Source organism: Bubalus bubalis, chromosome 4 (genome assembly GCF_019923935.1).
Source record: "Bubalus bubalis isolate 160015118507 breed Murrah chromosome 4, NDDB_SH_1, whole genome shotgun sequence".
Classification (NCBI taxonomy): domain Eukaryota; kingdom Metazoa; phylum Chordata; class Mammalia; order Artiodactyla; family Bovidae; genus Bubalus; species Bubalus bubalis.
In genome coordinates this window covers 6,946,762-6,972,749 of record NC_059160.1, presented here as the reverse complement: position 1 = coordinate 6,972,749, position 25,988 = coordinate 6,946,762, and the positions used below count along the sequence as shown (strand labels likewise).

The following is a 25,988-nucleotide window of genomic DNA, read 5'->3' as shown; positions in this document are numbered from 1 at the left end:
TTTGCCTGTTCTGTGTATATCACATAAAAGAAGCCAAGCAACATGTGGCTTTGTGTTCAGCTTATCTCACTTAACATGATGTTTTCAAGGCTCGTCCAAGATGTAGCATGTATCAATATTTCACTTTTTGTGTCTGACTAATGCTCCACTGTATATATCATAGTTTGTTCATTCATTTGTGCATTGATGCACATTTGGCTTGTTTCCACCTTTTGATTATTATGAATAATAGCTGTTATAATCATTTGTATATAGGTTTCTCTGTAGACATAAGTTTTCATTTCTCTTGAGTACATACTTAGGTTTGGAATTATTGGGTGATATGGTAAGTCAATGTTTAACTTTTTTGAGAAACCACCAAACTCTTTTTCCACAGCAACTGCACTGTTTTTTTACTCTCACCAGCAATGTACAAGTTCCTATTTCTCCATATTATTGTCAATGCTTGTTATTTTCCTTTCTTTTTGCTAGTTGTTTATATTAAAGTCATCCTAGTGAGGTGAGGTGATATCTCATTATAATTTTAATTTGCATTTTCTTAATGACCAATGGCATTGAGTATCTTTTCATGCGCTTGTTGACCATTTGTGTATCTTCTTTGGAGGTGTATCTATTCAAGTCCTTTGCCCATTTTAAAATATTTATTTATTTATTCATTTTTGGCCACACTATGTGTTTGTTGCTGCTCTTGGGCAGCAAGCAGGGGCTGCTTTTTTTTGCATTGTGCTTCCTTGCAGGCTTCTCATTGCAGTGGCTTCTCTTGCTGCAGAGCACGGGCCCTCGAGAGTCTGGGCTTCAGTAGTTGTGGTGCACAGGCCTAGTTGCTCTGCAGCATGTGGGACCTTCCAGGACCAGAGATTGAACCCATGTCTCCTGCACTGGCAGGTGGATTCTTAACCGCTGGACCACCAGGGAAGCCCAAGTGTGGTGTTTAATTTCCAGAAATTTGTGAATTTTCCAGTTTTACTTCTGTTGTTGATTTATAAATTAATCCCTTTGTGCTGAGAGAATCTACTTTGTATGACATCTATCTCTTAAAATCTATCCAGACTTAATTTGTTACCTAATATATGGTCTATTCTGAAAAATAACACATATGTCCTTGAGAGTGGTCCCAGGTGGCACTAGTGGTAAAGAATCCGCCTGCCAATGCAGGAGACATAAGAGATGTAGGTCCGATCCTTGGGTCGGGAAGATCCCCTGGAGAAGGGAGAATTCCACGGGCAGAGGAGCCTGGTGGGCTACAGTCCATGGGGTCACAAAGAGTTGGACACGGCTGATCAACTGAGCATTTGAGAGTAATGTGTATTCTGTTGTTGGGTAGAGTGTCCTATGTTTGTTAGATACAGTTGGCTTGTTGTGCTTTTTCAGATCCTCTACTTTCTTATTTATCTTCTCTCTGGTTGTTCTATCCATCAGTGTGAGTGAGGGATATTGAAGTCTTCAACTATTACTGTAAAACTGCTTCTTCCTTCAGTTCTGTCAGTTTTTGCTTCATATATGTGACAGTCTGTTATCAGATGTGCAAATGTTTATAATTGTTATATTCTTTTGCTGTACTGAACATTTTATTAATATGTAATTTTCTTTTTTATCTCTTAATGATGTAAAGACTATTTTGATGTAAAGTCTATTTTGTCTGATATTAGCATAGTTACTTTTGCTCTCTTTTGGTTACTATTTACATGGAATATCTTTTTTCATCCTTTACTTTTAATTTATTTATGTCTTTGTATCTAGAACAAGTCTCTTAAACATATAGCATGTAGTTGAATCATGAATTTTCATTCATTCTGCCAATCTCTGTCTTTTGATTGGGGAATTTAATCCATTTGCATTTAAAGTAATTACTGATGATGGGAGCCTTACTTCTACTTTTCTACAATTTGGTTTTTATATATGCCTTATAGCTTTTTTGTCCCTCATTTTCTGCATCACTGTCTTCTTTTGTGTTTAGCTGATTTTTTGATAGTGAAAAGTTTGAATTCCTTTCTCATTTCCTTTTGTTTATATTTTATAGCTTTTTTTTTGCATTTGACTACCATGGGGGTTACATTTAACTTTAATCCTAAAGTTATAACACTGATTTGAATTTTACAATCTTAACTTCAATAACATACACATATTTTGTACCTTTACAAGCCCTCCATCTCACTCCTTTTAGTTGATATCACAAAATTATATCTCTATACACTATGTTCCCAAACACACAATTTATCATTTCCTTTAAATGCATTAGTCTCTTATGTAGAAAACAAAAATGAAATTACAAACCTTTGTTGTAATAATATTGACTTTTATAATTGCTCAATGATTTACCTTTATTGAGATATTTATTTTTTCATATGGTGTCACATTATTATCTAGTGTCCTTTCATTTGACTCCCTTAAGCATTTCTTGCAGGACAAGTCTAGTTGTAATTAACTCCCTCAGGTTTTGTTTATCTGGAAACATCTTACTTTCTTTCTCTATCTGAAAGGAGTTTGGCCAGATATAGGATTCTTGTTGGATAGTTTACTTCTGGCCTCCAACATTCCTGATGAGAAATCTGCTAATCTTCTTATTGAGGATCTCTTGTATGTGATTATTCACTTCTCTCTTGCTGCTGTCCCTTGGACTACAAGGAGATCCAACCAGTCCATCCTAAAGGAGATCAGTCCTGGGTGTTCATTGGAAGGACTGATGCTGAAGCTGAAACTCCAATACTTTGGTCACCTGATGGGAAGAACTGAGTCATTGGAAAAGACCCTGATGCTGGGAAAGATTGAGGGCAGGAGGAGAAGGGGACGACAGAGGATGAGATGGTTGGATGGCATCACCAACTCAATGGACATGAGTTTGGGTGAACTCCTGGAGTTGGTGATGGATGGGGAGGCTTGGCATGCTGCGGTTCCTGGGGTTGCAGAGAGTTGGACACAAATGAGCAACTGAACTGAACTGAACTTGCTGCTGTCAAGAGTCTCTATTTTGTAAGTTTGAGAATAATGTGTTGGTGTTGAGTTTATTGAGCTTCTTGGATGTTTATATTCATGTGTTTCATCAGGTTTGAGAAGTTTTCAGTCATTATTTCTTCAAATACTTTCTCTACATCTTTCTCTCTTTCTTCTTTTTCAAAACTTCTACAATGTATATGTTGGTCTCCTTGGTAGTGTCCCACTGGTCCCTTGGGCTCTGTTCACTTTCCTTCAATCTTTTTCTTTCTATTCCTCTCTATCTACAGCTTTTATTGTTCTGTATTCAGGTTTACTGGTTCTTTCTTTTGCCTATTCAAATATGAATTTGAATCCCTCTAGTGAATTTTTCATTTCAGTTATTGCACTTTTCAGCTCCAGAACTTTGTTTGTTTTGGTTTCCTGTTATGTTTTCTATCTCTCTACTGCTGTTTCTATTTTGTTCGTATATCACTTTTCTTGACTTTATATACATTTTTCCTTTTGTTCTTTGAGCATCTTAATGACGATTCTTTTAATTTTTTTCTAGATAGCATAAATATTAAATATGGATTATAGAAAAATAACTTGACAGTTATCCATTCATGTTGACACAGTTAAATCATTTTGGGAATGTAGCCAAGGAAATAAATAAAACCCATGCTTATTATAATATTAATTGGAAAGTTGGAAGCAACATAACTCTCTAACAATCAGGTAGCACTTATCATAAATAGCATTTATCCATATGATAAAGTATTGTCCAGATTTTAATCTGTGAAATACATTAATGATATAAAGAACTTTCTTGGCAGTCCAGTGGTTAGGACTTGGCATTTTCATTGCTGAGGGCCAGGTTCAATCCCTGGTTGGGAAACTAAGATCCCACAAACCATGCAGAGCAGCCAGGAAAAAAAGAAAAAAATAATATAAAGAAATTCTCACAATATCAAGTAAAAAGAGTCAGATTTTTAAAAATTGTATGATTGTCATAATCATGACTGTATAAAAAATATTAACAGAGATCCTACCTATAAATATACCAAAATAACAAGTTTTTGTCTTTGATGATGGAATTATAGATGACTTTTAAAAATTTATCTCTTCTCTATTTCCCAAATACATATTCCTCATTGAGCATTTTTTAATGATCAAAACAAACTTTACTGAGTTAAGTATGTATCTGTGTACAACTGTTAGTATGTAGAGATTTAACTATAGGTTATTTTCATGTTAATTTGAATTCCTCCACAACAGGAAATGTTAAAGCATCCAACTGGTGATGGCTGAAGGATAAGGCTTTTGCATTGTTCTGTCTGAATTCTCTTCCTGTGTCAGTCTGCTTCAGTATTTTTTTTTATCTTCCACCTCCTTCTTACTCATTCCTTGTCTGCTCTAAAAAATTAGTTAACTGATTTTTTTTTTTCCTTCTCAGCATATCCAATTGTGATCTATGGACCCCCACCACCAGGATATAGAGCCCAACCAGGGGAATATGGAACTCCACCAGAAGGATATGGAGCCCAACCAGGGGGATATGGAGCCCCACCTATGGGATATGGAGTCCCACCTGGGGGATATGGAGCCCCACCTGGGGGATATGGAGCCCCACCTGTGGGATATGGAGTCCCACCTGGGGGATATGGAGCCCCACCTGGGGGATATGGAGCCCCTCCTGGGGGATATGGAGCCCCACCTGGGGGATATGGAGCCCCTCCTGGGGGATATGGAGCCCCACCTGCGGGATATGGAGCCCCACCAGCTGGAAATGAAGCCCTACCCCCGGCATATGAAGCTCCATCTGCTGGAAATACAGCTGCCTTTCATGGGTCTGTGGCAGCTCAGCAGGAGACTTCTCTTCCCTCCACCTCATCTTCTTAGGTCCATTTACCACCTTCTCAGAGTTAAATCTTGAAGATTCACCAAGCAAAGGGCACCCTAAAACTGAAGTCACAGTAAGAAGGAAGACTCAGGTAGGTGGCTTAAGTCCCATCCCAGGTAGTTGTTATACCCTTTGGAAGGGCAACCTTAGAGGGAAGATGAAGCTTTACTTCCATGCCTAGATTTTAGAGGCCAAGTCAGGTCTTGATAGGGCTTCCCTGGTGGCTCAGTTGGTAAAGAATCTGCCTGCAATGCAAGAGACGCAGGTTTGATCCCTGGGTTGGGAAGATCCCCTGGGAGAAGGAAATGGCAACCCACTCCAGTATGCTTGCCTGGGAAATCCCATGGACAGAGGAGCCTGGCAGGCTACAGTCCATGGGGTTGCAAAGAGTCAGACACAAGTTAGTGACTAATCCACCACCACCACCACCACCAATTCTTGATTAGATGGGCTAAAGGAGAAGTACATTCATACAGCTAATTCTCCAACAATTTGGTTGACATTGGCTGCATTTTTTTAAATTACATTTTTTTAAACATGCCTTGAGTCAGTTTGGAAAACTGTTCTGCATTTTCCCCTCTCCAAATCAAGAAACATCTATTATGCTAAGTTTGCTAGGAACTAAGATATATGTTAAAAATATCAAGTTGAGGGATTTTCCTAGAAATCCAGTAGTTAAGACTTCATGCTTCCAATGCAAAGGGCATGGGTTTGATCCCTGGTTGGGAAACTAAGATCCCACATGCCATGTGGCATGGCCAAAAATTTTTTAAAAATCAAGTTGAACACTTACTTTTCATAGCATTATTTATACTAGTGAAAGGATATAACAACTTACATTTTCAGTAGTAAGAGAGAATTTCACAAATTATACAATGAAATGTTGTGCAGCCATTGAAAATGATATCTAAAGGTAGGGGAGGCCTTCTTTAAGAAGACCAAAAACAATGAAGCAATAGAGGAAAACAGTGATAAATTTGACCATATCAAAATTTAAAACTTCTGTATGACCAAAGTTAGAAGATAGGCAATAGTATGCTGCTGCTGCTGCTGCTGCTGCTGCTAAGTCACTTCAGTCGTGTCCGACTCTGTGCGACCCCATAGACGGCAGCCCACCAGGCTTCCCTGTCCCTGGGATTCTCCAGGCAAGAGCACTGGAGTGGGTTGCCATTTCCTTCTCCAATGCATGAAAGTGAAAAGTGAAAGTGAAGTCACTCAATCATGTTTGACTCTTAGTGACCCCATGGACTGCAGCCTACCAGGCTCCTCTGTCCATGGGATTTTCCAGGCAAGAGTACTGGAGTGGGGTGCCATTGCCTTCTCCGACTAGACTAGGAGGAACTAATTGCCAACATATATATTAAACAAAAAATTGTATGACATATAAGAAGAACTTTACAAATCAACTCAAAAGAAAATATGGACAAAAGATGTGAATTCTCAATTAACTGAAGCAATAGCCTCAAGAAACATTTGAGGACTTCCTTGGTGGCACAATGGATAGGAGTCCACCTTCGAATGCAGGGGACATGGGTTCAATCCCTGGTTTTGGAAGATTCCACATGCCAAGGAGCATGAAAAGATGTTGAACTTGACTTGTGTTAGATAAATGAAACTTGAAATGAAAAACAATTTTTATTTCTAAAAATTCAGAAGCATTAAAAAGATTGAGACAGTCGATGAGGTGACTTCCACCTTGGGCCTTTTTCCATGCTCCTTGTTACAAACTGCTTGTGAGTGGCATCCATCTAAGTGAGAAACTGGTGTAGGCTGCCATGGAAATCACTGCACAAAGATAGCCCCAGCTGGCGAGGGATGGTCTGGGTTTCTGGACTCTGTATTTTTCTAGTAAAGGAACCCAGCTCTTACAGATCTAAAACCATGGCCCATGGACCAATAATATTAAGGTATGTGGCCATAGAGTTCTTTCAGCATGAGTTGGAATTTCTCAACCCTGTTCAAAGTTGTACTGCAATGAGAACTTTAGTAACTTGGTCTCACTGGGCCATTCCATTTCTTTTTAAAATATTTATTTATTTGGCTGTACCAAGTTTTAGTTTTGGCATGTGGAATATAATTCCCTGACCAGGGCTTGAACCTGGGGCCTCTGTGTTGAGAGTGTGGAGTCTCAGCCACTGGAGCACCAGGGAAGCTTCCCCAAGTACCTTTTAAAAGTTAAAATATTTCTACTCTTGATTTAGCAGCTTCACTCAATATCCATACCTAAGAAAGGGAAAGATATACCCATTTGAATGCAGAGTTCCAAAGAATAGAAAGGAGAGATAAGAAAGCCTTCCTCAGTGATCAATGCAAAGAAATAGAGGAAAACAATAGAATGGGAAAGACTAGAGATCTCTTCAAGAATATTAGAGATACCAAGGGAACATTTCATGTAAAGATGAACACAATAAAGGACAGAAACGGTATGGACCTAACAGAAGCAGAAGATATTAAGAAGAGGTGGCAAGAATACACAGAAGAACTATACAAAAAAGATCTTCATGACCCAGATAACCATGATGGTGTGGTCACTCACCTAGAGCCAGGCATCCTGGAATGTGAAGTCAAGTGGGCCTTAGGAAGCATCACTACAAACAAAGCTAGTGGAGGTGATGGAATTCCAGTTAAGCTGTTTCAAATCCTAAAAGATGATGTTGTGAAAGTGCTGCACTCAACTCAGCAGTGGCCACAGGACTGGAAAAGGTGTTTTCATTCCAATCCCAAAGAAAGGCAATGCCCAGGAATGCTCAAACTACCTCACAATTGCACTCATCTCACACGCTAGCAAAGTAATGCTCAAAATTCTCCAAGTAGGCTTCAACAGTATGTAAGCCATGAACTTCCAGATGTTCAAGCTGGACTTAGAAAGGGCAGAGGAACCACAGATCAAATTGCCAACATCCATTGGATCATCTAAAAAGCATGAGAGTTTTAGAAAAACATCTACTTCTTCTTTATTGACTACCCCAAAGCCGTTGACCGTGTGGATCACAAAAAACTGTGGAAAATTCTGAAAGAGGTGGGAATACCAGACCATCTGACTTCCCTCCTGAGAAATCTGTATGCAGGTCAAGAAGCAACAGTTAGAATAGGACATGGAACAACAGATTGGTTCCAAATCAGGAAAGGAGTACATCAAGGCTGTCACCTTGCTTATTTAACTTATATGCAGAGTACATCACAAGAAATGCTGTGCTGGATGAAGCACAAGCTGGAATCAAGACTGCTGGGAGAAATATCAATAACCTCAGACATGCAGATGACAACACCCTTATGGAAGAAAGTGAAGAAGAACTAAAGAGCCTCTTGATGAAAGTGAAAGAAGAGAATGAAAAAGTTGGTTTAAGCTCAACATTCAGAAAATTAAGATCATGGCACCCGGTCCCATCACTTCATGGCAAATAGATGGGGAAACAGTGACAGAATTTATTTTCTTGGTCTCCAAAATCACTGCATATGGTGACTGCAGCCATGAAATTAAAAGACGCTTACTCCTTGGAAGAAAAGTTATGACCAACCTAGACAGCATATTAAAAAGCAGAGACATCACTTTGCCAACAAAGGTCCATCTAGCCAAAGCTCTGGTTTTCCCAGTAGTCATGTATGGATGTGAGAGTCGGACTATAAAGAAAGCTGAGTGCCAAAGAATTGATGCTTTTGAAATGTGGTGTTGGTGAAGACTTGTGAGAGTCCCTTGGACTGGAAGGAGATCAAACTATTCAATCCTAAAGGAAATCAACTCTGAATACTCATTGGAAGCACTGATGCTGAAGCTGAAACTCCAATACTTTGGCCACCTGATGCGAAGAGCTGACTCCTTGGAAAAGACCCTGATGCTGGGAAAGATTGATGGTGGGAGGAGAAGGGGACGATAGAGGATGAGATGATTGGATGGCATCACCAACTTGATGGACATGAGTTTGAGTAAGCTTGAGAGTTGGTGATGGACAGGGAAGCCTGGTGTGCTGCAGTCCATGGGGTCGCAAAGAGTCGGACATGACTGAACGACTGAACTGAAGAAATACTTGCACATGTGCACAAAGTTGTATGTGAGAAGATTTTATTACATTCAATGTTTCTAACGGCACCAAATTAAAAATATCCTATATGTCTGTTAATAGTAAATATTAAATAAACTATAGTATGTCCATGCTATGGCATGGACCAGTGGTTTCACTGCAGGGGGCATGGGTTTGATCCCTGGTCAGGGAAATAAGCTCCTGCATGCACTTGGCCAAAAAAATAAATAAATAATTTCTTGAACTGAATAAAAATGAAAATACAACATACCAAATTAAAAATTTATATGGGGAAAGTAATAACTTTTTTAAAATAAAAAAGATATAGAGAGCAGCTGGCTGCTGCTCTTCTTCTTTAAGTTACCAGCATTGAGTCGTGTATGAGTCTAGGAAACTGCAATGTCAGAAGCACAACAGAATGTCAGTAGCACTGCCAGTATGCCCAGACTGGCACGTTATGCTCCTTCGTATTGAAGGCCCTGCATGATCTGGCCCTTCCAGTGACTTCTCCAGCCAAGTGATCCAGCAGAGCATGACCTTTGCCTCTTCCTTCCTCTCTGCATGTTCTACTCATCTTTCTAAAGAGCCCAGATGAGCTTTTTCTGAACTCCCCTTCTAGCACAATAGGGCTTCCTTGGTGGCTCAGCAGTAAAGAATCCATCTGCAGTGCAGGAGATACAAGAGACACAGGTTCCATCCCTGGGTTGGGAATATCCCCTGGAGTAGGAAATGGCAGCCCACTCCAATGTTCTGCCTGGGAAATCCCATGAACAGAGGAGCCTGGATGACTAGAGTCCATAGGGTCACAAAGAGTCGGGCACAACTGAGCACATGCATGTGTGCATGTGCGTGCACATACACACACACACACACCCTCCAGGATAATTGCACTTCTGCTGAACTTGTAGTGTAACCCTGGAGTGTTTCTCGTGAAATACCATGCCAATCTTATTGGGATCATTTGTGTGTTCATCTCCTCCATGACCCATGAGCTCCTTGAACGCAGAGCCTGTATCTCATTGCAGGGGCCCCTAGCAGAAGGCACAGCACAGAGTGGGTGAATAAACATTCCTAGAGCAAATAAAGACATGAATAAATTGTGTTTCTTGGTTTACAATATACACATACAACACATTCATACCTCCCTGAGTTCTGGTCATCAACTGAAAATTATAATTTACAGAATCAGTTTTGCTTGGCAGACAGAGAGGATTAGAAATTAAAATTTCAGGGACTTCCCTGGTGGTCCAGCACAGTGACTAAGACTCCAGGCACCCAACGCAGATGGTCCAGTCTCCATCCCTGGTTGGAGAACCAGATCCCATGTGCCGCAAATGAGTTCTCATGTCCCAACTAACGATCCTACATGACACAATGAAGATCAAAGATCTTGCATGCCTCAACTAAGACCTGGTGCAGCCAAATCAATACATATTTTTTTTTAAAAAGAAATTAAAATTTCAGACTTTGTAACAAGTGTTGGTGAGGATGTGAAGAAAAGGGAACCTTCGTAAACTATTTGTGGGGATATAAATTGGTGTAGCCACTGTAGAAAACCGTATGGAGTGTCCTCAAAAAACTAAAAGTCGAACTACCGTACGATCCAGCAATTTCACTCCTGGAATTTCATTATCTGAAGAAAATGAAAACACTATTTCATAAAGATATATATATGCCAGTGTTCATAGTAGCATTATTTACAACAGCCAAGATATGGAAGCAACCTAAGTATCAATCAACAGATGAATGAATAAAAAGGATGTGATACACACACACACACACACACACACACGCACGCACACGATGGACTACTACCCAACCATAATAAAGAATGAAATGTTGCCATTTGCAACAACATGAATGGACCTGGAGGATATTATACTAAGTGAATTAGGTCAGATGAAGACAAATACTGTATGATATCACTCATATGTGGAATCTAAAAGATAAAACAAAAATATAAAACAAAGTAGTGAATATAATGAAAAAAGAAACAGACTCACAGATATAGTGAACAGGCTAGTGGTTATCACTGGGGAGAGGGAAGGGGAGGAGGAAAGATAAGGGTAGGGTTCATACTACTGTGTATAAAATAAGTTACAAGGATATACTGTGCAGCACAGAGAATTTAGCCAATATTTTATCATAACTATAAATGGAGTATAGTCTTCTTTTTTTCTTGGCTGTGCTGCACGTCTTGTGGGACCTTAATTCCCCGAGAAGGGATTGAACCAGGGCCCCGGCCTTGAAAGTACCAAATTCTAACTACGGGACAACCAGGGAATTCCCAAATGGAGTATAATCTTTAAGAATTGTGAATCACTATGTTGTACCCTGAGACATATAATATTGTAAATTAACTATACCCCAATTAGAAATTAGTAAATCAATTGACAAACAAAAAAATTATTTTTTCAGATTTTGGAGAAAGCTGTTCCCTCTCTGGTCGACTGAGCTAAACAGTCCTGAAAGCATGATGCGTTTCCCTCCTTCCTATCTCACAGCCATAGTCTGTATGTTCCCTCTGGCCTAACCCACCACTGGTGAGGTGGTCCTATAGAACTCATCTGGTGTTTGAGAATGACATAATGAGGCGCCAGGCACATGCTAAAGCACTTCAGAACTGTATCTCACCGTAACAATCCAGTGAGGTGTTACTATCTTCATGTTACTGCTAAGCACAATGAAGTTCGGAGACCCTAGGAAACCAAAGAATCCCAACTGTTGAGCAGTGGAGGCAGGATATGGGACCCTAACCTCTGACTTGGGAACTGCTCTTTGAGCATCTCCTTTTCATCCCACAGGTGCCAGGTGGTAGGAGGTGTTTGTGTGCACACAGTGGCCTGATCTTCTCTACACACCTGTGAGGTCCTGGTGAGCTGAGTCCCTTTCCCTGCTGCAGACTTGATCAGAGGGCTTAGAAAATCGAGTGTGTCAGAGGTGGTTTAGCAGGTCAAAGGAGGGCTCTGATTTCTCACGGGACCAGAAGACTGGTTCCAGATCTGTGGCTGCCATGTAACTGAGAGCTGAGAGTCTGGGGTCAGCTGCCCCTGAGTCAGCTCAAGTAGCCCAGGAAAAAGAGAATCCCATGATCTTTGGCTATTCATGGCCTCATGCCCTCCTGCCCTCATCACAGCCTCAGAGTTGAAGGCTCTGATGCATTAATTGCCTCTGTGATGGCCCGGAGTAACGGGTACTTATAACAGATGGACGGTGAAGAGTTTGAGAGGCAGTGATTATATTAGTTGGCCAAAATGGTTATTAACTATCTCTCCATGCCTAGCATCCCAACAGGCACTTCACATGCATAATCCAGTGAGGTGGGTGCTTGGACTCCAATCTCATAAATGAAGAAACTGCGGTTGAGGGAGAAGCAAATTGCCAAAGGCATACAGCCGGCTAATAACTGACAGGGCGGGATCTGAACTTGGGTTTCCCTTTTCATTCACACGCTCGTTTGTTGAGTGCTTTTTGTGTGCCATTTCTGTGAGCTTTGGTGGTGGTGGTTTAGTCACTATGTCGTGTCTGACTCTTGCAACCCCATGGACTGTAGCCCGCCAGGCTCCTTCTGTCCATGGGATTTCCCAGACAAGAATACTAGAGTGGGTGGCCATTTCCGTCTTCAGGGGATCTTCCCAACCCAGGGATCCAACCCGAGTCTCCTATATTGCAGGCAGATTCTTTACCACTGAGCCAACAGGGAAGCCCTCTGTGTGCTTTGTGTTCAACAAAATGAACGAAAATTCCTGCTCTTATGGAGCTAACATTCTAGTAATACCAAAACACTGTCTATATGTATATATACTATATGTATTATATATTATGTAATGTGATGATATAACTAGGCATATCATATTCGAACTGCAGAAAAAGCAAAGACAGAGAACTTATTGAGAGCTGTGAAAAACATAGATCAAAGTAAGGGAGATAGGGAATCCTGGGGGTTGGCAGAGGGAGCAGATTGTGTCTTGTTGAGAAGGTGACATTTCAGTAATGATCTGAAGGGTGAAGGAGATGAGGGAGGTGGCCATGCAGATATCTGGGGAAGAGTGCCCTAGGCAGAGGGAACAGCTAGTGTAAAGGCAGCTTAATCCTAGGTGCCTTCCCTTATACCTAGTGCCTCAAAACATAGATGAAGGTGAGAAGACGACTCCTGTTCTCAAGGAAGGAAGATGCTTGAAAACAGACTGCAAGCCAACTAGAGGGAGAGAGATGTGAAGTGGCACGTAAAACAGCTTGGGGATGGAGACTGACTCTCTTTAGAAAACAGGCCTCCTTCCTGCCTCTGACCTGAGCAGAAAAGAGAAATCGCTGGAACCAAAGAGGCTAGGGTCACCCTGCTTAGACACCCTCGATTAAAGCCTGCTTGCTGTTGCATACCTTGGCCGTGGCCCTGGCTCTCTCCATTTCTGAGGGCATCTCTGACATGCATCTCCTGGTGCTGGTCCCTTGGGGCCTCCCAGGAGGGCAGCTTGGATGTACCCATGCTCTCAGCTTCAGGGTGGGCACCACACTTGTCTGGTTCCCAGAGAGTTGGGTCTTAGTGCTGAGGTCTCTGAATCCTCTTGATGGAGCACTTGTCCAAGTCAGGGAAGCCTATTCTCTGACTCTCCGTGGAGAGGAGGGCCAGAGTAAATTGACGTGAGAGCTTGTGGGGTGACCACTTGTTTGTTGTACCGCCGCCCACTGTATTGCCGTGGGCGTCCTAAGGATCAGTGCAGGTTAAGTATGTACCGAGGCTGCTTTCTGCCAGTCCTGTGCTCTAAGGAATCTGACACGGCCTGATCTGGAGGACTACACAGACTGCTCCAGAGATAGATAATTTCATTACATTTCCCAAGTGTCCACCTTATCCTGGACTCCACGCCCCCCTAAAATGTAAGAGGGAAGCAGGTAGGTACTGCACCCTCTGTGTGGTCCCCCTGGGGAGGTTGTCTAGACCTGCCCCTGTTGGCTTGCTCTGTTGGTCTTATTTTCTCTGGTCCTCACCTTGGCATACCTCAGTATAGGAACTATTTTAGAAATATTTCTGGTCAAGCTTGGGTTTCTCCATTAGACCTAATTCTGGCATAGACTCCTGGCTTTAACCTAGTGACCAGTAAGAGAGACACTTCTAATTCCAGACAAAAGTACAGCTGATAGAGGTCTGCACAGGGTTTGGAGGAGGAGTTCTGCCAGCTTGAGCTGGCTCTGTAGGCTTCCTGAAGAAGGGGATGCCTGCATTGTTTTGTTTTTTAAAAATATTTATTTATTTCGCTGCACTGAGTCTTAGTTGCTGCGTCCAAGATCTTCTAGTTGCAGCACACCAACTCTTAGTTGCAGCATGTGGGGTCTAGTTCCCTGACCAGAGATTGAACCCCGGCCCTTGCTTTGGGAGCTCGGACTCTTAGCCACTGAACCCCCAGGGAAGCCTCGCCTGTGTTGTTTTTATGCCCCAACCGGGAAGGCCTTTATGGTCCAGTCTTAGTAAGGAAGCTAGTCCATGTACATGGATAGGAAAAGTCAATATTATCAAGATGCCAGTTCTTCCTAATTTGGTCTATTGATTCAACATAATCCTAATAAAAATTCTAGCAAGTTATCTTGTAGATATCAACTGATCCTAGATTTTATATGAAGAAGCAAAAGACCAGTAATAGCCAACCCAATATCACAGAACGGCAACAAAGTTGGAAAACTGTCTCTATCCAACTCCAAGACTTTATATAAAGCTACAATAATCAAGACAGTATGGTGTTGGTGAAAGAATAGACAAACATCAATGAAACAGAATAGAGAGCCTAGAAACAGACCACACAAATGTAATCAACTTATCTTTGAAAAAGAAAGACAATTCAGGGGGCAAAGGATAGTCTTTTCAACAAATGGCACTGGAAAAACTGGATATGCACATGTAAAAAAAATCTAGACACAGATATCTTATGAAAATTAACTCACTGTGCATCAAAGACCTAATGTAAATGCTAAATTATAAAACTCCTGAAGATAACATAAGAGAACAACTAATGACCTTGGCTTTGCGATGAGTTTTTAGAAACAACACCAAAAATCACTATCCATGAAAGAAAAAATTGTTAAGTTGGATTTTATTAAAATTAAAAAATTCTGCTCTGTGATGGACACTGTTAAGAAAATGAAAAAAGCCACAGACTTGGAGAAAATATTTGCCAAAGACATCTGGTAAAGGACTAATATCCAAAATATATAAAGAATTCCTACAACTGAACAATAAGAAAAATGACCCAATTAAAAATGGGCAGAAGGAACTTTCCTGGTGGTCCAGTGGTTAAGAATACACCTGCCAATGGAGAAGACACAGGTTAGATCCCTAGTCTGGGAAGATTCCACCTGCCACGGAATCTTGCGGAATCTTCCAAGTGCCGTGCACCACAACTACTGAAGCCCTACCACTCTAGAGCCTGTGCTCCGCAACAAGAGAGTAGCCCCCACTTGACACAACTAGAAAAAACCCATGCACAGCAATGAAGACCCAGCACAGCCAAAAAGAAAATGGGTACAAGATCTGAACAGCTATTTCACCAAAGAAGATATACGGTTGGCAAATAAGCATATAAAAAGATGCTCAGCATCATATGTCATTCAGTTCAGTTCAGTCGCTCAGTCGTGTCCAACTCTTTGCAACCCCATGAATCGCAGCACACCAGGCCTTCCTGTCCATCACCAACTCCTGGAGTCTACCCAAATTCATGTCCATTGAGTCGGTGATGCCATCCAGCCATCTCATCCTCTATCGTCCCCTTTTCCTCCTGCCCCCAATCCCTCCCAGCATCAGAGTCTTTTCCAGTGAGTCAACTCTTCACATGAGGTGGCCAAAGTATTGGAGTTTCAGCTTTAGCATCAGTCCTTCCAATGAACACCCAGGACTGATCTCCTTTAGGATGGACTGGTTGCATCTCCTTGCAGTCCAAGGGACTCTCAAGAGTCTTCTCCAACACCACAGTTCAAAAGCATCAATTCTCCGGCGCTCAGCTTTCTTCACAGTCCAACTCTCACATCCATACATGACCACTGGAAAAACCATAGCCTTGACTAGACGGACCTTTGTTGGCAAAGTAATGTCTCTACTTTTGAATATGCTATCTAGGTTGGTCATAACTTTCCTTCCAAGGAGTAAGCGTCTTTTAATTTCATGGCTGCAATCGCCATCTGCAGTGATTTTGGAGCCCCAAAAAATAAAGTCTGACACTGCTTCCACTGTTTCCCCATCTACTTCCCATGAAGTGATGGGACCAGATGCCATGATCATAGTTTTCTGAATGTTGAGCTTTAAGCCAACCTTTTCACTCTCCTCTTTCACTTTCATCAAGAGGCTCTTTAGCTCCTCTTCACTTTCTGTCATAAGGGTGGTATCATCTGCATACCTGAGGTTATTGATGTTTCTCCTGGCAATCTTGATTCCAGCTTGTGCCTCTTCCAGCCCAGCATTTCTCGTGATGTACTCTGCATATAAGTTAAATAAGCAGGGTGACAATATACAGCCTTGACGTACTCCTTTTCCTATTTGGAACAGGCTGTTGTTCCATGTCCAGTTCTAACTGTTGCTTCCTGACCTGCATATAGGTTTCCCGTTAGGGAACTGCAAATTAAAACAATGAGTTACAACTACACATCTATTAGAATGGCTAAAATTCAAAACACTGTCCATACCAAATGCTGGCAAGGATGTGAAGCATCCATTCATTTGCTGGTAGAAATATAAAATGGCATGCTGCTGCTAAGTCGCTTCAGTCGTGTCTGACTCTGTGCGACCCCATAGACGGCAGCCCACCAGGCTCCCCTGTCCCTGGGATTCTCCAGGCAAGAGTACTGGAGTGGGGTGCCATTGCCTTCTCACATAGCCACTTGGAATACAGTTTGGTAGTTTCTTATAAAACTAAACATACTTGGGACTTCCCTGGCAGTCCAGTGGTTAAGACTCCATGCTTCTACGCAGGGGGGTTGGGCTCGATCCCTGGTCGGGGAACTAAGATCTTGCATGCCACATGACTTGGCGGAAAAAAAAACCCCTAAAAACAAACAACTAATCATACTTTTACCACATGATCCAGCAATTGAGCTCCTTGGTATCTATCCAAATGAGTTGAAAAACTATATCCTCACAAAACTCAACATAAATGTTTATAGTAGCTTTATTCATAATTGCCAAGATACAGAGGCAACCAGATGGCTGTTCTTCAGCATTCGAGTGGATAAACAGTGGTACATCCATACAATGGAATATTTTCAGCTATAAAAGGAAATGAGTTATCAAGTCATGAAAGCATACCTTGAAGCAAATTGCCAAGTGAGAGGAGCCAATCTGAAAAGGCTACATACTGTATAATTCCAATTCTCTTTTTTTTTTTTCAAACAAACAAAAAATCCAACAGCATTGACTTTTATTCATTCATGTTGTCACCTGAAATGATATCTATTGCATTTAAATGCTCATTAATGTAAATGGCTGAGCAAATCCATTTTAATGGATATCCAATCCATTAAAAAAAATTCAATATCCACATAGTTGCAGTCACTTCAATTCTCTACATTCTGGAAAAGGAAAAATTATGAAGACTGCCAAAATTATGGTGATGAAAAAATGGGTGGTTTGGGGGCTGAGATGGGGGTGAGTAAATGGAGCACAGAGGAGTTTAGGGCAGTGAAACTTTTGTGCAGGAGTGTAATGGTGGCTTCAGGTCAAGACCTATAGAATGTATAACACAAAAGGTGAATTCTAATGTAAATTATGGACTTTATTTTTACTTATTTTTAAAAATGTGTCCACACCATGCAGCTTTTGGGATCTTAGTTCCCCAATCAGGTATTGAACTCTGGTCAGGTCAGTGAAAGCACCGAACGACTGAAGCACCAGGGAATGCCCTTAAGGACTTTAGCTGGTGGTATACATCGATGTCATCATCAGTTACAACAAATGCACTAAAGCAGTATGCCCACAGTGAAGATACTGGAGGAGACCTGAGGAGGAGAGGGGCATGGAAACTCTCTTCCCGATTTTCAGTAAGCCTAAAATTGCTCTTTTGAAAAAGGGGATGGGGGGAGACATGAGAACTGGGAAACCCATTACAAGCGAGAGCCTGTCACTTCCCAAGGCTTCCCACAGAGCTCTTCTGGGCTTAGTGGCAAAACCACAATGTGGAAACGTCAGGCCTAGATAATGACTTATTCAGGTGCCCTTCTAAAGTGCTTTACGTGAATGATCTCATTTTATCCTCTAGCACAACCCTATGAGGTAGGAACTATTAACAGCCGTGCTTCATAGAAGAGGAAGTAGAAGCACAGAGAAATTAAGTAACTTGTTTAAGATTGCTGTAAGTGGAGCCAAGATTTAGATCTAGAAACTAGAATATATAACTAAATCACCATATGCAACTTCTTCTCATTCTATAAACTAGACGGTCTATTTTAGTGAGGGAAATCATCCTAGTTTATTATATTGCACATCCTAATTCAGTACAAATAACCTCTGTTCCAACCTGGGCCGTATAGGATCTCTTTCAGCTGGGAGGTCAGTCTTTGCAGGATCCCTTCCATAAACAGCCTCTCCAGGGACTATGGGGAAATAGTTTCTGAAAATGGGTTGAGTTTCTTTAAACAAGAATCCAGTTTTATTGTTTTTATCAGGGGAGTCTAGAAATGTTAAACTGTTGCTAGAGGCAGTGTTATGAAATAGGTAATTTTCAACCACTCCCTAACATGTCTGTCTTTACTTAGCACCAGTGTCTCCTGCCCACTGCCACTCAGTCATGGGGGTCTGGCCAGTCCCTCTTTCTTCATCTTCACTACAATCACCCCTGTCCCTGTCTTCCTGTCTCTCACCTGGGTCTTTGAATGGCCAGTTCCAGGCTCCCTGGGTACCTGTGAAGGTCCAGCCAGGAATCAGAAACCACACCAGTTACTTGAAGAGAGAGCATTCTGCTGGTCCACTGACACTCTCTATTGAATTTTTCATTTCATTCATTGTATTCTTCATGTCCAAAATTTCTATTGATTCTTTTTAGAAATGATTTCTATCTCTATTAAACTTCTCACTTTATTCATGTGTTGTTCTCTTGATCTTGCTGAATTGCTTTTCTGTTTTCTTGTCACTCATTGAACTTCCTTAAAACAGCTATTGTGAATTCTCCATCAGGTAAACTGCAGATCTCCAAGTCTTTGAGTTGTTATTGTTGTTGTTCAGTCACTCAGTCATGTCTAGCTCTTTGCCACCCCATTGCCTGCATCATGCCAGGCTTCCTTGTCCTTCACTATCTTCCAGAGCTTGCTCAAACTCATGCCCATTGAATCAGTGATGCCATCTCATCCTTTGTCATCCCCTTCTCCTCCTGCTCTCAGTCTTCCCCAGAATCAGGATCTTTTCCACTGAAAAGATTTTTGCATCAGCTTTTTGTATCAGGTGACCAAAGTATTGGAGCTTCAGCTTCAGCATCATTCCTTCCAATGAATATTCAGAGTTGAATTCCTTTAGGACTGACTGGTTTGATCTTCTTGGTATCCAAGGGACTCTCAAGAGTCTTCACCAACACCACAGTTTGAAAGCATCAGTTCTTCGGGGCTCAGTCTTCTTTATGGTCCAAGTCTCCCATCCATCCATGACTACTGGAAAAATCATAGCTTTGACTATACAGACCTTTGTGGCAAAGTGATGTCTCAGCTTTTTAATACAATGTCTAGGTTTGTCATAGTTTTTGTTCCAAGGAGCAAGTATCTTTTAATTTTGTGGCTGCAATCACCATCCACAGTGGTTTTGGAGCCTAAGGGAATAAAATCTGTCACTGTTTCCACTCTTCCCCCATCTATTTGCCATGAAGTGATGGGACTGGATGTCATGATCCTAGTTTTTTCAATGCTGAGTTTTAAGCCAATTCTTTCACATTCCTCTTTCACTCTCATCAAGAGGCTCTTTAGTTCCTCTTCAGTTCAGTTCAGTTCAGTCCAGTCGCTCAGTTGTACCCGACTCTAGCGACCCCATGGACTGCAGCACGCCAGGCCTCCCTGTCCATCACCAACTCCCGGAGTTCACCCAAATTCATGTCCATTGAGTTGGTGATGTCATCCAACCATCTCATCCTCTGTGGGCCCCTTCTCCTCCCACCTTCAATCTTTCCCAGCCTCTTCACTTGCCACCAGTAGAGTGTTATCATCTGCATATCTGAGGTTATTGATATTTCTCCCAGCAATCTTGATTCCAGCTTGTGCTTCATCCGGTCTGGCATTTCACATGATGTACTCTGCATATAAGTTAAATAAGCAGTGTGACAATATACAACCTTGATGTACTCCTTGCAGTTCGGAACCAGTCTGCTGTTCCATGTCCAGTTCTAACTGTTGCTTCTTGTATTGTTACAGGTTTCTCAGGAGGCATGGCGGGTGTTCTGGTATTCCTATCTCTAAGAATTTTTCACAGTTTGTTGTGATCTACACAGTCAAAGGCTTTAGCATAGTCAGTGAAGCAGAAGTAGATGTTCTTTTTGAATTTTTCTATGATCCAATGGATGTTGGCAATTTGATCTCTGGTCCCTCTGCCTTTTCTAAATCCAGCTTGTACATTTAGAAGTTCTCAGTTCATGTACTGTTGGAGCCTCGCTTGAAGGAGGTTTGAGCTGCCTTGAACTGGGTCAGTTCCTAGAAGACGGTTGTGATCCTTTGGTCGTGTCCTGTTTCCTTGGTTTTCATGTTCCTTGAAGTCTTGAGTGGTTTTCCTCACACTTGCAGTAGCAGTCACCCCTCCAGCTTTTTTACCAGCTGACTTTCGGAGAGAAATCCCTTCGGTCAGTGCTGCTAGAATCTGAGGCGTTCCCAGATCTCTGTGGCTACATCGCCACCATACTTGTGGCTCCCCCTTGTGGCAGAATTCTTAAGCTTGTTTGCCTTCCCTTGATCCTGAGAGACACCAGGCCAGGAGCTGACAGCCTTCACTTTGTTTGCCCAAGTTCTGAGTTAAAGCTCAAGTTTGTGGTCTCTCCCTGGCCTGCAGACTCAGGCTGGCTTTCTACATGCACTCAAAAGCCATCTGCCAAAGGTCACACTCACCACCATCAGGAGTGTGCACAGAGAGCTGGCCACAGGGTAGCGGTGTGAGTGGGTGAGGTGCACGGAGCTCAGGGTGCTGGTGGGGGTCGGGGCGCATTGAGGGGTGGGCGGCCTATGAGCCAGGTGGGGGGACCTGCAGGCAAGGAGTCCCCAGCAGCTCACGGCAGGCTCCGTGGATCTGCACAGCAGGTAGTGGGATCTGCATCCTTTAATGCCCTCCACGAGTCCTATCGGCCCCTCTCCCAGCCTTTTCCCACTCCTGCATTAAGCAGCCATGACCCTGGCCTCTGGGCAGAGTGAGAGAAGTTGTGCCTCTTTGGCACAGCCAGGAAGTCAGGTGCGCGCTCGCACACTTCCCCTGTGGGAGAAATCAAGGGCCAAGAACGTCTCCCTGGGCGGAGCTGTGCTGCCTTTGGGGAGGGGTGATGTGGTAAATCTTCCTCTTTTCCTCTCCATTGTGTCCAAACCACTGTTTCCTTTCTGCAGCAGTGTGCTGGAACTTCTCCCCTGGAAACCTAGACTTCCACAAAGGCTCTCCCGTCTGGGGGTGGTTGTCTAAGACAGCGTTCATTCTCCAGGGTCTCCCAGGCTGTGGCTGAGAGGGACTGGGGCCAGTTCAGTGTCCACTTTCTACAGTCAGGATGGGAGTCTATGCCTATTACCTGATGCATGGGTGGGTAAGGCTTCTGGGTCCCTATGGTTTTACATTCCTACCAGTAGCATATGAAGTCCAGTTTCTCCACATCCTTGCCAACACTTATTATTATCTGACTCTTTCTAGTCATCCTTTTGGAGTGAAGTGGTATCTCACTGTTGTTTTCCTTTACATTTAGTGAGTATTGGCTGTTTGCATATCTTCCTTGGAAAAATGTCTACTCAGATCCTTTGCCCAGTTTGAAATTAGGTTGCCTTTTTATTGAGTTACAATTTCTTAACATATTTTAAATAAAAGTCCCTTATCAGATACATGAATTGCAGGTATTTTCTCCCATTGTGTAGGTTGTCTTTTCACTGATTTTAACATGGGCAAATTATGGCTATTAATTTCCCTCTGGTTATTACTTTGACTCCATATGCTTTAGGTTGTTCTGTTTTAGTATTTTTGGTGTTTCATATTCATTCTCATTCATCTCAAATTATATTCCCTTATTTGCAATGAGTCACTTCTGTCTGACTTTCAAAATTTTCCCTTTATCTTCTGGTTATGACATGTGGTATGGTCTGTCGCTCAGTCATGCCTGCCTCTTTGTGACCCTTTGGACTGTGGCCCTCCAGGCTCCTTTGTCCATGAGATTTTTTCCCAGGCAAGAATACTGGAGTGGGTTGCCATTCGCTCTTCCAGGGGATCTTCCCCACCCAGGGATTGAACCTGGGTCTCCTGCATTGCAGGTAAATTCTTTACTGCTGAGCCACCAGGGAAGACTTTGTCTTCTGAGTTTGATTATGACGTTTTGACACGTGGATCTCTGACTTTATCCTACTGGTTGTTTGCTGAGCTCCTTGATGTGTAATTAGTATTTGTCACCAAATATGCAGTTTTCATCCATTGTTTCTACATCCTTTCACCCTCTCTCTCCTCATGTCTGTGCTGCATGGTATCTCACAGGTCTCTGAGCCTATTAATTTTTCTTCATCTTTCTTTCTGTCCCTTGGATAGGTTAGTTTCTATGGACCTATCTTCAAGTTTGTTGACTTTTTTTCTGTGTGGTTATGTCTGCTGAGCCCCTCTAGTGAAATTTTTATCTCAGTTATTATACATTTCAACTCTAGAATTTCTATTTGGTTCCCTTCTGTAAGTTCTGTCTCTTTACTGGTATTCTCTATTTGGTGAGACACTATTCTTTCCTCTAGTTCTTTGGACATGGTTTCCTTTAGTTCTTTGAACATGGTTTCCTTTAGTTCTTTGAACATACTTTAAATAGCTGATTAAAATCTGGTACTGTTGTGGTTGTTCAGTTGCTTGCCACCCCATGGACTGCAGCATGCCAGGCTTGCCTGTCCGTCACTATATCCCAGAGTTTATCAAACTTATGTCCACTGAGTCGATGATGCCATCCAACCATCTCATCCTCTGCCACTCTCTTTTCCCCCTGCCCTCAATCTTTCCCACCATCAAGGTCTTTTTCAGTGAGTCAGTTCTTTGCATAAGGTGGCCAAAGTTTTGGAACTTCAGCTTCAGCATCTATCCTTCCAATGAATATTCAGGTTGGTTTCCTTTCAGATCGACTGGTTTGATCTCCTTGAAGTCCCAAGAGTCTTCTCTAGCACCACAGTTCGAAAGCATCATTTCTTCAGGGTTCAACTTTATGGTCCAACTCTCACATCTACCCGTGACTACTGGAAAAACCATAGCTTTGACTATATGTACCTTTGTCAGCAGTGATATCTCTGCTTTTTAATATGCTGTCTAGCCCCAAGACAATATCTGGTACTAGGGTAAATTAAAAGCTCTACAGAGCTTACTTTTCTTACCAACACTCTACTGTCTGTCTTGACTGAGCACTCTCTGGGTTACTAGAAGCCTTTGGTTAATTTCTAGAGTTTAAAGCTAATTCTGATTATATAAGGCAGACTTTTCATTGCTTTGATAGAATGAGAAACTTTCAGTGGTTCTTACTGGACCACTTTTTTGACCCTTTGCTTGGATTTTGATCCAAATAAACTATAGAAAAATACTTTGGAGACAACCGGTGGGAGTTCCCTGGGGGCCTAGTGGTTAGGATTCCAGGCTACAACTGCCATAGCCTGGGTTCAATCTCTGGTCAGAGAACTGTGATCCTGCAAGCTGCACAGTGTGGCCAAAAACAAAACAGCAAAAAACCCCTAAAAAACCACATTTGGCAAAAACTGAACACAGACTAGACAGCATATTGAAAAGCAGAGACATTACTTTGCCAACAAAGGTCCATCTAGTCAAGGCTATGGTTTTTCCAGTGGTCAGGTATGGATGTGAGAGTTGGACTGTGAAGAAGGCTGAGCGCCGAAGAATTGATGCTTTTGAACTGGGGTGTTGGAGAAGACTCTTGAGAGTCCCTTGGACTGCAAGGAGATCCAACCAGTCCATTCTGAAGGAGATCAGCCCTGGGTGTTCTTTGGAGGGAATGATGCTGAAGCTGAAACTCCAGTACTTTGGCCACCACATGCGAAGAGTTGACTCATTGGAAAAGACTCTGATGCTGGGAGGGATTGGGGGCAGGAGGAGAAGGGGACGACACAGGATGAGATGGCTGGATGTCATCACCAACTCGATGGACGTGAGTCTGAGTGAACTCCGGGAGTTGGTGATGGACAGGGAGGCCTGGCGTGCTGAGATTCATGGGGTCGCAAAGAGTTGGACACGACTGAGCGACTAAACTGAACTGAACTGAACACAGACTGGTCATCAGATTAAAATTTTTATTAAGGACATATATTCTTTTCAAGGCCCTATGATCAGTTAGAGCTACACAGTGGTGGTTAGAGTTTTCTTTGATTTGCTCTCAATACTCCGGCTCACATGCAAAAAAGTATGTGTGGGATGAGAGATATAAAACAATGGCACAGGGTTGATGGCTGTTGGATCTGGGTGATGGGTACATGAAGGTTTAATTACCAGTTTTTATTTTTAAAAATTTCCATAATAAAATGTTTTTTTAAAAAAACAGAAGGGGTACTCTTGGGTCCAAACAAGGCTGAACTTGGGAAAAATAACTGAGTTCCAAACTGGCCTTTGGTGAAAGGCAATAAAACAATGTCGTAGAAGACAGGCACACTGCGTGTTAAGAGAGTAAAGGCTAAAGCTACAGTACCGATCAGGTACCTCAGGATAAAGTTATACAGCAAGTAAAAACTATCTCTGGGTCTGGAAGGGCACAGTAATCAACTGGTCACATCCAGGCTGATCCCTGGCCCCAAGTCCCAAGTCTGTTGTTCTCAACCATTAATAAATACCACATCCCAGGGTGGTGGAAAAGATTTCTTTCCTGGGACTGGCGAAAGAAGTGTTGCCCAGACCGTTCCATTTGGCTCGAGCAGCACTATGACCAAGACCTGGAGCTGGAGCTGACAGACTTCAGAGGGCAGAGGCCTGGGCTAAGTAGGCGTTGGTCCTCCTGAGTGACCCACAGCCTCAAGACATCAACTGGGAAAAGGGAGCTTCCTCTGATGACCCTGGACTCCAGAGATCTTAAATTACCCTATAAAATGCACATTTGAGAGTTCTTTCCACCACACTCTAAATATAAGGACCTCAGACCCCTGAGGAAGGGAATATGGGAGAGCCCCCAGAAGGGTTCCTACAGGCCACCACACAAAGCCTGGGGCCCGGGTGCCCCAGTGTGTGCTCCAAAGCAGAAGGAGAACCTACCTCACCTGCTCTGCTGCCCCTTTCCAAAGGGGAACGAGAGCCACCATGGAAGACAGACGCCCTGAGGCCTTAGCTAAAGAGAGGGCTTGGGAACGAGGAACCGAAGTCAAGAACCAGCCATTCATTGGATACCCCTTTCCCTAGGAGGAGGAGCAGGAAATATACTTCAGGTCACAAAGAGAGCCCCTGGACCTTCCTTTGGACACAGCTGAGGGGGCTGAAAGTCCTCTCACCCAGGTAGGAGAGGAGAAGCTCAGCGGGGAGCTGGGAGCACTGATGGGCAGAGGATAAGCTGTGTGGCCCCTGTGGGGGAAAGGCAGAGCTCACTGCCCTCGGCTGCTCCAGCCAGGGGTGCCGCTGACCGAGGGCCTGTCAGAAAGGGGGACAGCACCTGAAAGACAGCCCAGACAATGACGCAGCATCCCTCAGTGGACCAGGGCCTTTCCCTGTGCAGCCGAGGGGCCGCTGAGTGTGGTCATGGCAGGCAGACTCTGTAACACGTGGACGGGGTAGGGGAGAGGGCCTGGGACACCACTAGCCGGCCGCTCTGTGTTGTCGCCACCATGATGCTGGGCGGAGCAGGGATGGCCTGGGGTGGGAGGCAAGCCTGGCATGGTCAGAAGTGCGATCTGCCAGTCGCTGTGGAGGGGCCGGACGATGCCATATGTCTTCCCTGTGAGGCGAAATCTGAAACCGGCACCTTGTGTCATGCTCCCCAGCATCCCTACCACCCATGGCCCCAGGCCCATGTTGCAACTAA

At 42.9% G+C, this 25,988-nt stretch overlaps 1 protein-coding gene across 2 annotated transcripts in view; it reads left to right on the top strand.

Annotated features, from left to right (window-relative positions):
* Nucleotides 1-13,056, top strand: part of WBP2NL (WBP2 N-terminal like) — a 28,169-nt gene extending 15,113 nt beyond the window's left edge. Inside the window, exons 6-8 of one of the 2 annotated variants that reach the window (XR_003108600.2) lie at nucleotides 4,367-4,904; nucleotides 11,637-11,706; nucleotides 12,950-13,056. Coding sequence is in view for 1 of the 2 variants with exons in the window: in XM_044942488.1 (XP_044798423.1) it covers nucleotides 4,367-4,812 (446 nt within the window). In the remaining variant the exon portion in view is untranslated. Of the gene's footprint in view, nucleotides 1-4,366; nucleotides 5,066-11,636; nucleotides 11,707-12,949 lie in introns of those variants that run through there. The other variant, XM_044942488.1, reaches the window with a different exon arrangement.
* Nucleotides 13,057-25,988: the final 12,932 nt, after the last annotated feature.